We start from the raw sequence: 12139 nt of genomic DNA, 5'->3' as shown, positions 1-12139 counted from the left end.
CTTCCCCTCCCCCTTTTCTGATGAAGGGTCTGGGCCCGAAACGTCAGCCTCTCTGCTCCTATGATGCTGCTTGGCCTGCTGTGTTCATCCAGCCCTGCACCTTGTTGTCTCGGATTCTCCAGCATCTGCAGTTCCTACTATCTCTTATTAAATGTTGATGTTCAGAGGCATTTGGATGCCCCTTTTCACGCCACTAACTTGCAATTAGAGAAAGTTAGAGAGGCACCTTTGCTGTGTTCTGCAGTGCTCAAAGTGATGATATTAATTATAACCTCTAGTGCCATACATTGTCAAATATTCAGCTGAGAGCTTACTTGATCTGTCCAAACTAGCTAGCATGCAATCACAGCAAATGATGAATGATAGTTCCCTACATAGCTAGGTTCATGTATAAATGTGGTGGGGCAAGGTTTCTACGTATTAAGTAGCCAGAATCTTTTGTTTGATACAACTCCCAGAGTTCTTAAGTAGGTCCATATGTCCCATCCATCTCTCTGGGAAAACCAGTGAGCCTTTGTCTTCTGCCACAGATGCATCGTATTTGATGAATCCAAACCCTGCAGAAGGATGCATCATTGACCAGTCAAATAATGATCCTCTCAGCTCCCTGGGCTAATACGAGCATTCGTGCACTTCCTGGATTGACAAAATATTGCAGGCTTGTATCCTGTTTTTGGAGCAGCATGCATGACTTCAGATTTGGCTGCTTCACACTTAGTTGAATGGAATGGACAAAATTCCATTTATGCCGTTAGATTTCAAATTTCAGGTGTTGCTTTGTCTTTTTTGGGCAAGAACATTGCTCAGCTGTTTGTTGACCTGTTACATAAACAAGGTCCTATTTGTCACTGGGAGTAGGGTGCTTAGTGCTACATTGTAATTCTCAGCCTTGTCCAAAAAAGGGTGGCAGAAATGATCCCATAATGTTTATATTTCTGTTGATGCAATGTTGCATTTGAATATGTCTTTAATACGTCTGAGTCAAAGCAAATATTGTTTGTACTTCCACGGACTGCATTCTGGAACATTATAACTCACTACATGAAAAAAAAGTCTTGTTTACTTTTAAATAATCTTAAATCTGTCATATTATTACTGGTCCACCTGTCAGTAAACATTGTGTATACCGATTGAAAGATCTGATTTAAGAATTTTTAAAACTAATTTATTTCTTTCTTATTGGTACCATTGCTTAATTCAAATTACTGGATAATTTATTATTTAGCATTAATCACAGTTTTATTCATGTATTTTTTAACAAAGATATAACAACTAGTGTAATCATGTTCCCACTGGGAGTTAAAACTATTGCATTTTTGTTGGCTATTAACTATGTATGTGACTTGTCTTGCAGCACAAGAGGCTGAATTCTGCTCTAATTCTTGGAGGAGGAGATGTTAAACTTTTAGGGAGTAGTACCTCAGATTTATCATTCCTTGAAGCACCAGGAAGCTGTGTTATTGATGTTGGAGTGTCAGATTCTCAAACTGTCTCAAATTCAGGAGAAAAATTGTTCAAGTCAGTGATGAGAGCTTTACAACGGTACATAAGCCATCTTTATATGAAATATAATATAAAATCAAACAATTGACCAACTTAATTTCTTAGCTGCCCTCACTCTGAACTTGCTGTTCTCTTTTCTCTTGGTCAACTGTAACTTTATTAAACCTGCTGACAAGAAGCAGTTGTTGTCTAGCCTACTGACCTCTATCTTGCTGATACTGAGCACCGACTCTCAAACATCTCTTCCTAAATTCCCCGGGGGAACCATACTGAACTACTGAACACCATAATTGAATGCTAGGCTGTTGTCTGTAGGACTGTCATTGATTTCACTCATTTAGAGATATTCTTCCCACAGCTTCCCACTTTATTGTATCCTGACGCCACACAGCCTACTTCTACTTTCTTTCCAAAATGGTACCACCTCCTTCATGTTGCTCTCCAAGCCATTTGCCATTGGCTTGGAAGTATACCACCATTCTTTTACTGTCATTGGTACTAACACCTGGAGTTTCCTGTGTTAACAGCAGTTACCAGTTCCCTCCAAAACGTAAGATCCTAAAAGGACTTGGCAGGATGAATGTGGAGAGGATGTTTCAATATGTGTTTTAGCCATGTGGAACATTCCTTGTTTCAGTCTTACTTGGGGAGGGCTTCCTCCCACAGTTTTCTTCTGTACATTGATGACTGCATCACTGCTGCTTCCTGTTCTCATCTGGAATTGAAAAAAATTAATCAACTTGCTTCCAACTCTCTCACCTCTACTTGCTCTATCTCTGATTCTTCTTTTTCTTGACGTTTCTGGGGACATGCCATCTACCAATATCCACAGCAAAGCCATTGACTCTTTCATTGACCCTAACTACACTTCCTCAAACCTTGCTTCCTGTATCAGCTCCATTTCATTCTCCCTGTTTCTCTGTCTCCATCACATTAATGGTGCCACCTTCTAAAGACGTCCAACGTGCCTGCCTTTTTTTTCAACCAAGGATTATACCCAATTGTGTTTGTCAGCAGTGTCTGACGCAAATTACCTCACTTCTGTCACCCATTTTCCGCCCTCCCAGAATGATGGGGTTCCCTTTGTCCTCACTTACCAAACCAATAGCCTCCACATTCCAAAGGATCATTCTCCTACATTTCTGCCACCTCCAGCATGATGCTGCCATCAAACACTTCTTCCACTCTCCTTCCTTGTTGGCTTTCTGCAGGGACTGTTTCCCTTGTGATTCCCTGGTCTGCTCCTTCACCTCTTCACCACTCCCTCCTCCCTCCCAATGCCACCTTCCCATGCAACGGCAGAATGTATAACACTTAACCATTTACCTTATCCACTTCCTTATCCAAGGACTCAAACACACCTTTCAGGAGACATCTTCTGTCCACAGAAATGACCTTGACCTTCTAGGCCTTGCCATTTTAATACAACGTCTTGTTCTCATGCAATCCTGTCTGCCATGGGCCTGCTGCAGTGTTTGAGCAGAGCCCAACTTAAGCTGGAAAAAGAGCATCTCATTTTCTGTTTAAGCATTTTACAGAGTTCCGAACTCAGACATTGAATTCAACAATTTCAGACATAAACTGTCCTCAATTTGTGCTCAACTGTCCTTGACTGTCCTCAACCTCCCTCCCCACTGACTTATTTTCTATTACTGATACCTGGCAGGAGCATCTTCTGTTCATCCATATCATTTCTCTACCACCGTTGTCACTGTCTTTTCCTTTTGCTCTAAGGCATGCCTTGTCATTTATTCCACTTGCTCTTCCTCCCCACCATTTCTTCTCAACAGCTTAAAACCCATCACTTTTCCAGCCCCCTTCAATCTGCAGAAGAATTGTATTGAGCTTCAAAGTTGACTGTTTCTCTTTCCATTGATGTCAGAACTGCTGAGCTTCCCTAGCTAGTACTTTGTTTTAATTTGTAGAGAATATGTTAGTCAACGGGTAACCTTGGGCAAGCAATATCAGCTCATCAGTCTGTATTTTTGAGGAGTTTAATTACAATTTATTTCAGGAGTGTTAGACCTTCAGAAAATATTTGCAATTAATAATTGATATGTTAAGGAATGGCTTGTTTTAAAAATCTTTGTCGTTTTTTTAAAGAAAATTGCACTGGTATAGAAATCCACGAAGCTAATCCATGAGTCATAAATTCAAATCACACGATAGCATGTTCTGAAATTGAATTTAGTAAACTTTTAATTTGTGTGCCATCTCCAAAACAATTACTGCAATAGTTGCACATTACTCTAACACTATAAGTATATCTTGGAAATCTTCTTACCATCAATAGTAGTTGTTAAAACTACTTAGTTATAAAATAATAGGGATTATACATTCCAACTATGGATAGGTATGTAACTTGTTTGTTCAAAATGCTGAAGTGCTTTCATTGTTAGCTATCCATTTAGTGGTTCATATTAACCAGAATGTTTTTTGTTTGACTAGAAAAGGCCTACGTCCTATATCCGAGGCAGAGATTGGTTTTGCAGTTATTCACAATTCAACAGATACTTATTGTAATCCCTACCGGGAGCTTGATCAGGGTAAGTGTATAAAATATGCCACTGGTGTGTCATGTCTTACTCAGATCTGAGCTATTGCAGAGAACAGTGCATGCTTTTGCAGGTATGTTATGTTCTAATAATTGCATGTGTCTGATTTAGAATACTGGTTAGATCACAGCTGGAGTTTTGTGTACAGTTCCAGTACATTACACATTACATGATGGTCATAACTGCTTTAGAGATAGTACATAGGAGATTTACCTGCATATTGCCAGGGCTTGTGAATTGCTGGTATGAGGAAAGATTGGATAGGCTAGAATTGTTTGCCTCAGAACAAGGGAGGCTGAGGGGTGATTTAATGGAGGTGTATGACATAATGAGGGGCTTGGATAGATTGGACAGTGAAGGCCCATTTCCCATCGCAGAGAGGTCATTGGTTTAAAGTGATTGGTAGAAAGATTAGAAGGAACATGAGGAAACAAAATTTTCACCCAGAGAGTCTGGGTGGTTGAGATAGACATTAAACTATTCCAAATCTGCACCTGAGAGTCTGTAATTTGCAAAGGTGCGGATTACGTGCTGGAAAGTCATTTAGAATGGGCAGAAGCACATTCAGCTGGCACAAATATGACAGGGGAAGATTAACTCAATTGACTGGATGGCTAGTTTGCAATGCAGAGTGACACAAATATCTTTAGTTCAATTTCCGCACTGGCTGAGGGTACCATGAAGGACTCCCCTTCTCAACCTCTCCCTTTGCCTGAGGTGTAATGGTTCTTGGGTTAAACCACCACCAGTCATGTGTCTCTAATGAGAGAGCAGCCTGACGGTCTAGGAAGGCTATGGTGAATTTATGTAATGGGCTGAATGGCCTCTTTATATACTGTAATTTTTCTGTGGCTCTGTGATTTTTATAATTTCAATGTGATTACTTGCATTGTTAAATCCAGTTGTTTCCATCACAATTAGCCTTTGGTTTCACTGGGCCAGAAGTTTGGAGTTGACTACTTAACATCATCCTGAAAGCACAGTCTATTGCAAGACCTACTGTAGTTCACAAAGGTGCATATGCTTTGCAAGTTTTAAAAAAAACAAATACTTTTCGTCACCAAAGGTGCAAGTATCTTCCATATCCAGGCTGAGTTTCACCTCTTTGAGGAAGTTAATCATTTAACATTGTTTCAGTCTAAATTTGTCATACACATGGGAAATGCTGGGAAAGCCATATTCATTGTCTGTTCTTCATGCAAAGCATTTTCGGTTTTTTTTTTTTAGAAACTATGGACATACTCAGATAAGTTAGACATTTACTTATTTCTTTAAGGAGTTTTCTCCTCTTCAAGAACAACAATTCCAGACCCTACACTTACTCAAAATGTTGAAATGGCTGATATGACTGCTCCAGATACATCGCAAGTTGCTGCATATGTACCAGATACACAATCAACACAAGAACACAGTACAAGGTAAATAAATAACCCACTTTCAGAAAGTAAAATGTAATCCTCATGATTGGAGGTATTTATGTTCGCCATGATCACCATTTTGTTTAGGTGACAGGGACATAAGTTGAGAATGAGTTCTCTATACCCCTCTACTTTGTTCAATCTTTGTGCATTATGTATTTATGTCTTTATTACTCAAAAGTAACTCTGTAGTTTAATCTTTAATAGTTTAAAACTGTGTCCTCTGGTTCTCGAGCATTTTATGAGTGGGAGCAGTTTCTCCCATCTGCCCTGTCCATACCCTTCATGATTTTGAAAGCTTCTATCAAACCTCCATTCAATCTTCTGCTCTCTAAGGAAAACAATCCCAACTTCTCCAATCCATCTTCACTACTGAAGTTTCTCATCCCTGGAATAGTTTTTGTAAACCTCTTCTGCAGTCTTTCAAATGCATTCCCATTCTTCCTCAAATGTGTCACCCAGAATTCCAGTAGTTTAACCAGTGACCTATATAGGTTCACCACAGTGTCCCTGACCTTATACTCTGTGCCCCTATTAATGAAGTCTGGAATACTCTATGCTTTAGTAATAGTTCTCTATACCTGTCCTGCCATCTTTACTTACTTTTATACAAATACACTAAAGTCTTTCTGCTCTTTTACACCATTTAGAAGAGTACCCTACATTTTATATTGTCTATGTTCTTTACACAAAGTATCAGTTGCCAACGAGCAGTCCACTTCACCAACTTGTCGTTGTCCTTTTGAAGTTTTACACTGTCCTCCTCATGGTTGTAATTCTCCAAAGTTTTTAGTCATCTGCAAACTTTGAAATTTTTCCTACGCACTAAGATCTAGATAATTTATGTACACCAGGAAAAGCAAGGGTCACAATACCGACGCCCGGGTAACTCCATTACAAGCCTTCATCTAACCCGAAAGTTGCACGTTAACCATTACTCTGTTTCCTATTCCTTAGCCAATTTTATACCCATGTTGCTGCTGTTGCTTTTCTTCTTAATATTACTTATTACTTTCCTCACAAGACTGTTATTCAGCACGTTATTGAACATCTTTTGAAAGTGCATGTACATCACATAATTGGCCTTCTGTGTTACCTCTTCAGTAAACTCCAAATTAATAAGACACAACAAATCCATGTTGACTCTTCTGAATTAACCCACTTTTTCCATTTGTGTATTAATTCTATCCCAAATAGTTTTTTCTAGAAGTTTCCCCACGACCAAAGTCAAATTGATTTGTCTGTAATTTGCAGAGTTTATTTTTACAGTCTCTTTTTTGAACAAGTGTTTAATGTTTACAATTCTGAAGTGCACCAACACCACCTGCGAATTCAGGGGAAATTGAAAGGTTATTGCTAATGCCTTTACAATTCCTACCCACGGTATCCCTGAATGTATGTCATCCAGTCCACAATATGTTATCAGCTTTAAGCACCACTAGCCTCTTGGTACAGGTTATCTTCCCATATGATGTTTCCTTGGCAGGGTGGCTATCTTTTATCTTCTGATTATAAAATAAGAAATTTTGGCTCCTGAAACCTGCCCAGCTCTCAATTCCTCAATATTTCAAAAATCTATCTACCTTCTCTTTTAAATATGTTTCATGATGTAGCCTTCGTATCTATCTGGGGTACAGATTTTCAGGTATTCGCTAACTTCTAGGAGAAGAAATTCCTTCGCATCTGTTTTATATGGCCTTTTGTTCTGTAACTGTACCCCAATTTCAAGATTCCTTCACTCGTGGAAACAACTTTTCAACATCAGCTCTGTAAAGCCCCTCAGAATTTTTTTGTATTTTAATAAGATCACCCCTTATTCTTATAAACTCTTAATGCCCAAGCTAGAGATCCTTGCTTCACCTGATTCGTGCTAACTGAGAAAGGGCTGTTTCTTTCGTGATTTTGTCTTTCCATGTAATGCTGAAGTTATGTCCAAGAGGAAGTTAGATGAACACTTGGAAAAAACAAAATAGACTACATGGAAATGAAGATGAAACTAGGATGAGGATAGTTTTGGTGTGGATTTGGTACTGATGGGCCAAAAGTTTTATCATCTGTGATTCTATAATATGGTACTTGACACAATCGAGCAAGGTTTAATGAAAAGCCATCTGAGAAATATCATTACACAAATTTTTTTTCATTTGTAATTTATGATATTTAAAAGTTACCTTGTAATATTTTCAACAAATTGTTTGATATTTTTGCTCAAAACATATGTTCTTGATGCTCTTCTTGTGTCCTGTAAGTTTTTCTTAAGAAAGAAGTCACTTAATTTTTGTCTGGGTTTATTGTCTTTATGAATATGTACTAACTAATTGGAATAACCAGAGGCTGATGCAGATTTTTAAGCCATTAAGCCTTAGCCATTGATGGTGTCTAAAGGAACCTCCAAGTAAACACTAGATGGCATAGTTTTCTCATTGTAGGGCCTGTGATGACACCTAACTGTATATATTTTGTGCTGGTTACAGGGGAAATGTTTTATCTTATATTAATTATTAACAGTACTGAAACAAAGTAAGAAAAAGTTGTGCAGTGAGTTAAAATCTTTAATTGGAATTTTTATAAGTTCAATACATTAAATCTTATTGTTTAAAGTTTGATTAAGAATTAGCATAAAATTGACAATTTCAAAGTGACTATAACTGCAATTAAACAGAGTACCATGCAAAATATTAATGTTAAATACAAAAAAAAATCATATATTTTCTTCTGCGGCCTTTGATTTACCTGTAGCCTGCTTCAGTGGGGAGAACATTTTGGTAGTCTCAGTTCTTCAGAGACATTGTCAGGGTGAGTAAGCATGCTGCATGAATTCAAAGCCAGCCTGGTCAATATTGCAAATATTTAGTATCCAATTATATTTTTAATTTGTAGCTTTGTTAAGAATATATTTTTATTTATATATACCTCAGTTTTAAAATCCACATCTTTGTTTTCAGATATCTCCACAGCCTCACCCTCTCTCATTCTTGCGACTTTCTCCAAGCTTGCACCTCTAAGATGTCTGTGCTTCTTCAACTTGGCATCCCTGATTTTAATTGCTGCATTGTTGGCACCTTAGCATCTGTTTTTCTTTCCTTGTTTCTGTCTTCATCAACACCATTCCCCCACACATTTGCTAAGATTGAGGGGCAGAGTCCTTGTGTACATTTATGGCTGAGGAGGTAGATTCTTGATTAAAAGGGGAATCCAGAGTTATGAGGAAAGGTCTGAAAAGTGAATGTAAGGTGAATCAGATCAGCTATGATCCTGTTGAATGGTGGAATAGATGTGAGGGACTGAATGGCCTATTCTTATTCCTGTTTCGTATTGTCTTACTGCCTAATTCCATAAGTAGGATAACTGATGTCTGTAGAACTGCTTATAACCCTTCTGTAATTACAGATTGTAAGTTGTGTAAAAATATGGAAATATAGAAATTTCCATACATAGAAGTTCATTTACCATGTTAACTTACTTTTATTCTCTTCCATGTTACACTTACTTCAGATTTTTCCAGCTACAGTGGGTGATATAGTGTTTTAAATCCATGACCCTGTTAGCTTGGCACAATATAGCAGTATGCCAGCTTTTCAGTGGCACTAATTATGTAGCTCATTGGATGGTACACTATTAACAATAAGAAAATTATGGAAAAGATTTTTGTTTGTTCATTCCTTTTTGCATTGAGTTTTTGATCATGATTAAATTTGTGTACTGTGTAACTGTGAATGGAAATTTGTTCATTTTGAGATAAATTTAGTAATTTGATTTTCTGCAGTTGAAATTAATATCAAATCTTGTTTCAGAATGAATGTAGATTATACACAAATGATAAAAGAGACACCTGAAAAGGGAAGCAGAATGGAATCACAGGATATTTCAGCGGCAAAGGAAACATTCAGCATGAGACCACTACTTCCAGCAGATAAAAGACAGAACAAAGAACAGAGACAAGCATTTGTCACTGTTGACAAAAAGCCATTCATAACAACAACAACTCTCAAAAATGTTAAAAAGAAAGGCAGCATCTCTTCACAAAAGCAATCAGTCTTAATGTACGACTTCTTTCAGCCAGTGGGGAGAAAAAGGTAAAACTTCGGAATATGAACAAAGTTGATTACTTGCTTTAGCAAACCTGGCTTGGTAGTCTCGTCTCATCTTGCAGTACATTTCCAATAACATAGGTCTCCAAAAGACCAATACAATTTAGCTGGCAAACTTAAGTTAAAAAAAAACCATATTTTACCTTTGCGCCCTAACATTCTTCAGTTTCTACTTTTACCACAGTTGCATTTAAAAAAGAAATTGAACTGAAATTAGAAATATGGAAATTTATTTTTTTTTTGCTATTCAAAAAAATATAAACAGGGAAAGAGAGGAGACAGGATCATCTCAAGCTAAATTTGCAAGAACAGAGGAGCCAAAAAAACCCACTGATCATCGCCTAAATATCACAGAATCTTCATTGGAAAAGAATGACTCCAAGTTCACAGGACAAAGGAGTCAGTGTGAATATCTTTCTGCAAATCATGAAACTGGAGCCTGTGATCAGAGTTCAGAAGGCCGCCCGAGAGGATTTGGTGAAGAAGAAACTGCCCCCAACCATGCAAAGGAAATACAAAAAAGAAAAGAGCCAGAAGATGAAAATCTGAAAAAGGACCTGAAGCTTCCCACAGATGAACAGGTGCAAGTGACTAAAAGGAGAAAAATAGAACCTGAGGTTTTATCTTGCAACAGAAACGATGAGTCTGTAATAGAAGATGTAAACAAAGTATGTGTAAGTAGTGCTTTTTAAATTGGTGATTTTGTCATCTTATCTGCATAGACTAATTTTTGCCAACACAACATTGGTATTGTATAAATTCAAGTCCTTTTCTTTATAAGATTATGTAACACTTTTCTTAAATCGAATTAGTTTCCTTACCATTATGTTTGATGCAATTGCAACCAATACCTCCGAATCAATACATTAGAATCAGTTGAATTTAAAAACGTCTTTTGTTTTGTTATGGGTTCTTTATAAAAGGTTTGAGAGTTCTTTCCTGACGTGTACTATTTGGCAGATGTCACCAAATAGTGATCAGAATTTTGAACATTGATTTGGGAAGAGTAAAATTACCAAGAGGAACTAGAACCAATTGAAATGGCTGTACTGAAATCAGCCAATTCAGTACTGGCCAAAATTTAATCTTGGAAAATTCTCAGAACTCAGTTGACAGAGTGTGATCAGGGAAACTGGATTGTCTCTAATTTGTTATGACTTTGTAGTGATTGGAACCATGTGGATTTTGTTGACTGGCCCAGGTTAACGACCTGTTAACGTAATCAGGAAGTTCTGGCTGACCGGTATAAACAGGAGGATTAGAATCTTGACGTTTCAGGTTTACACCCTTCATCCGGAGTCCTGATGAAGGCTATAAACCTGAAACGTCAAGTTTCCTGCTCCTCTGATGCTGTCTGACCTGCTGTTTTCCTCCAACTCCACACTATTGACCCAGACTGCAGCAGATGCAGTTCTTGCTATCTCTAATTTAGAATCTCCTCAGTTCAGAGGACTGACTCCAAGCTGGCTGTCCACAGCTCGTGTACTATGCACAAGTAAATAAAGGGTGACTTGGTGACGGTATACCGGCCTTTGTCCGGTTATATCAGACTTTTTTTTGGATAATACCAATAATCAGTGCTTCTATTGTGCCAATGGTTTTGAACATGTGTTATACTCGGATTGAGGGTGAAAGTTTATTTGATTTCAATTTTTTTTGTAACCATTACCTGTATTTCAGATTTTGAGGATATTGTTTTAGAACTCAACTTAATATGTAATGGAACTTCAGTCATAACACATTTATTCAAATGTGTACGTTGTGCATGCAAATTAGTCATTTTGCAGACTAAGTAATGATCTACATAAGGAAGGATAGCATATTATATGTGTGGTATATATGAATGCTTTGTTGTAGCAACTCTTGTTAAATCTGTTCAGAAATTAGCCTTAATTTTTATCTTTATATCTGCTATAATTGGGTAAATTGAACCACAATTAAAACTCTACATTTGCTACATATATTTATAATGTAGTTTGCATTAAAAACATATCTTGGAGATAATGGTAATAATTAAGTGAAAATTATGGTCTGTAAATATTTCCTGTTTCTTCCTTGTAATTAAGCATGCAAAGGCATCACAAGTAAAACAGAAGTCTGAAGTTAAGCATGAGTTGCCTGCATCATTCGATAAGGAGTTAAATGATGTAAGTATTTTACACCATTGTAAATCTAACCACATTAAATAATTTCTAAAGAGACTTTAACAAATTAGATCAGATTTAATCAGAACATTGTACCTTCCAGTTAAGTAACTTCTGGATGACTTCTTTTAATAAATCACTTCTATAGCACTCAGTCTAGCCAAAATGGCAATAGTGATCATACCAATTGCTGACCATTATTGGGTAATGTACTAAGCAGTATTAAAAGAAACAATCGAATCAAGCTGAATAACAATCAGTCTTAAAGTGAATCTTGTTGCAAATAATATCTAAAAGAGAAGATTTTCTGATAACGCAGGTCGTTGAACAGCTATTTAATAGCTGAAAAATGATTGGTTGCAGTGCTTCTTAGCGAGAGGTGCTCTCTAAAAGTTGACGAGTACTGATGAGGCTGATGGAATCAGCCT

General features: G+C 37.3%; 1 protein-coding gene across 1 annotated transcript in view; it reads left to right on the top strand.

Annotated features, from left to right (window-relative positions):
• nbn (nibrin) overlaps window positions 1–12139 on the top strand; it is a 57035-nt gene that overhangs the window by 20028 nt on the left and 24868 nt on the right. The window contains exons 7-13 of the mRNA XM_048596145.1: window positions 1355–1542; window positions 3952–4049; window positions 5335–5476; window positions 8216–8272; window positions 9271–9552; window positions 9833–10241; window positions 11634–11714. Coding sequence (XP_048452102.1) covers window positions 1355–1542; window positions 3952–4049; window positions 5335–5476; window positions 8216–8272; window positions 9271–9552; window positions 9833–10241; window positions 11634–11714 — 1257 coding nt within the window. The remainder of the gene's footprint in view (window positions 1–1354; window positions 1543–3951; window positions 4050–5334; window positions 5477–8215; window positions 8273–9270; window positions 9553–9832; window positions 10242–11633; window positions 11715–12139) is intronic.

The sequence above is a fragment of the Rhincodon typus genome, chromosome 4, assembly GCF_021869965.1.
Source record: "Rhincodon typus isolate 14 chromosome 4, sRhiTyp1.1, whole genome shotgun sequence".
NCBI lineage: Eukaryota > Metazoa > Chordata > Chondrichthyes > Orectolobiformes > Rhincodontidae > Rhincodon > Rhincodon typus.
The sequence above is the reverse complement of the archived record's forward strand: the minus strand, read 5'-3'. Positions and strand labels throughout refer to the sequence as shown.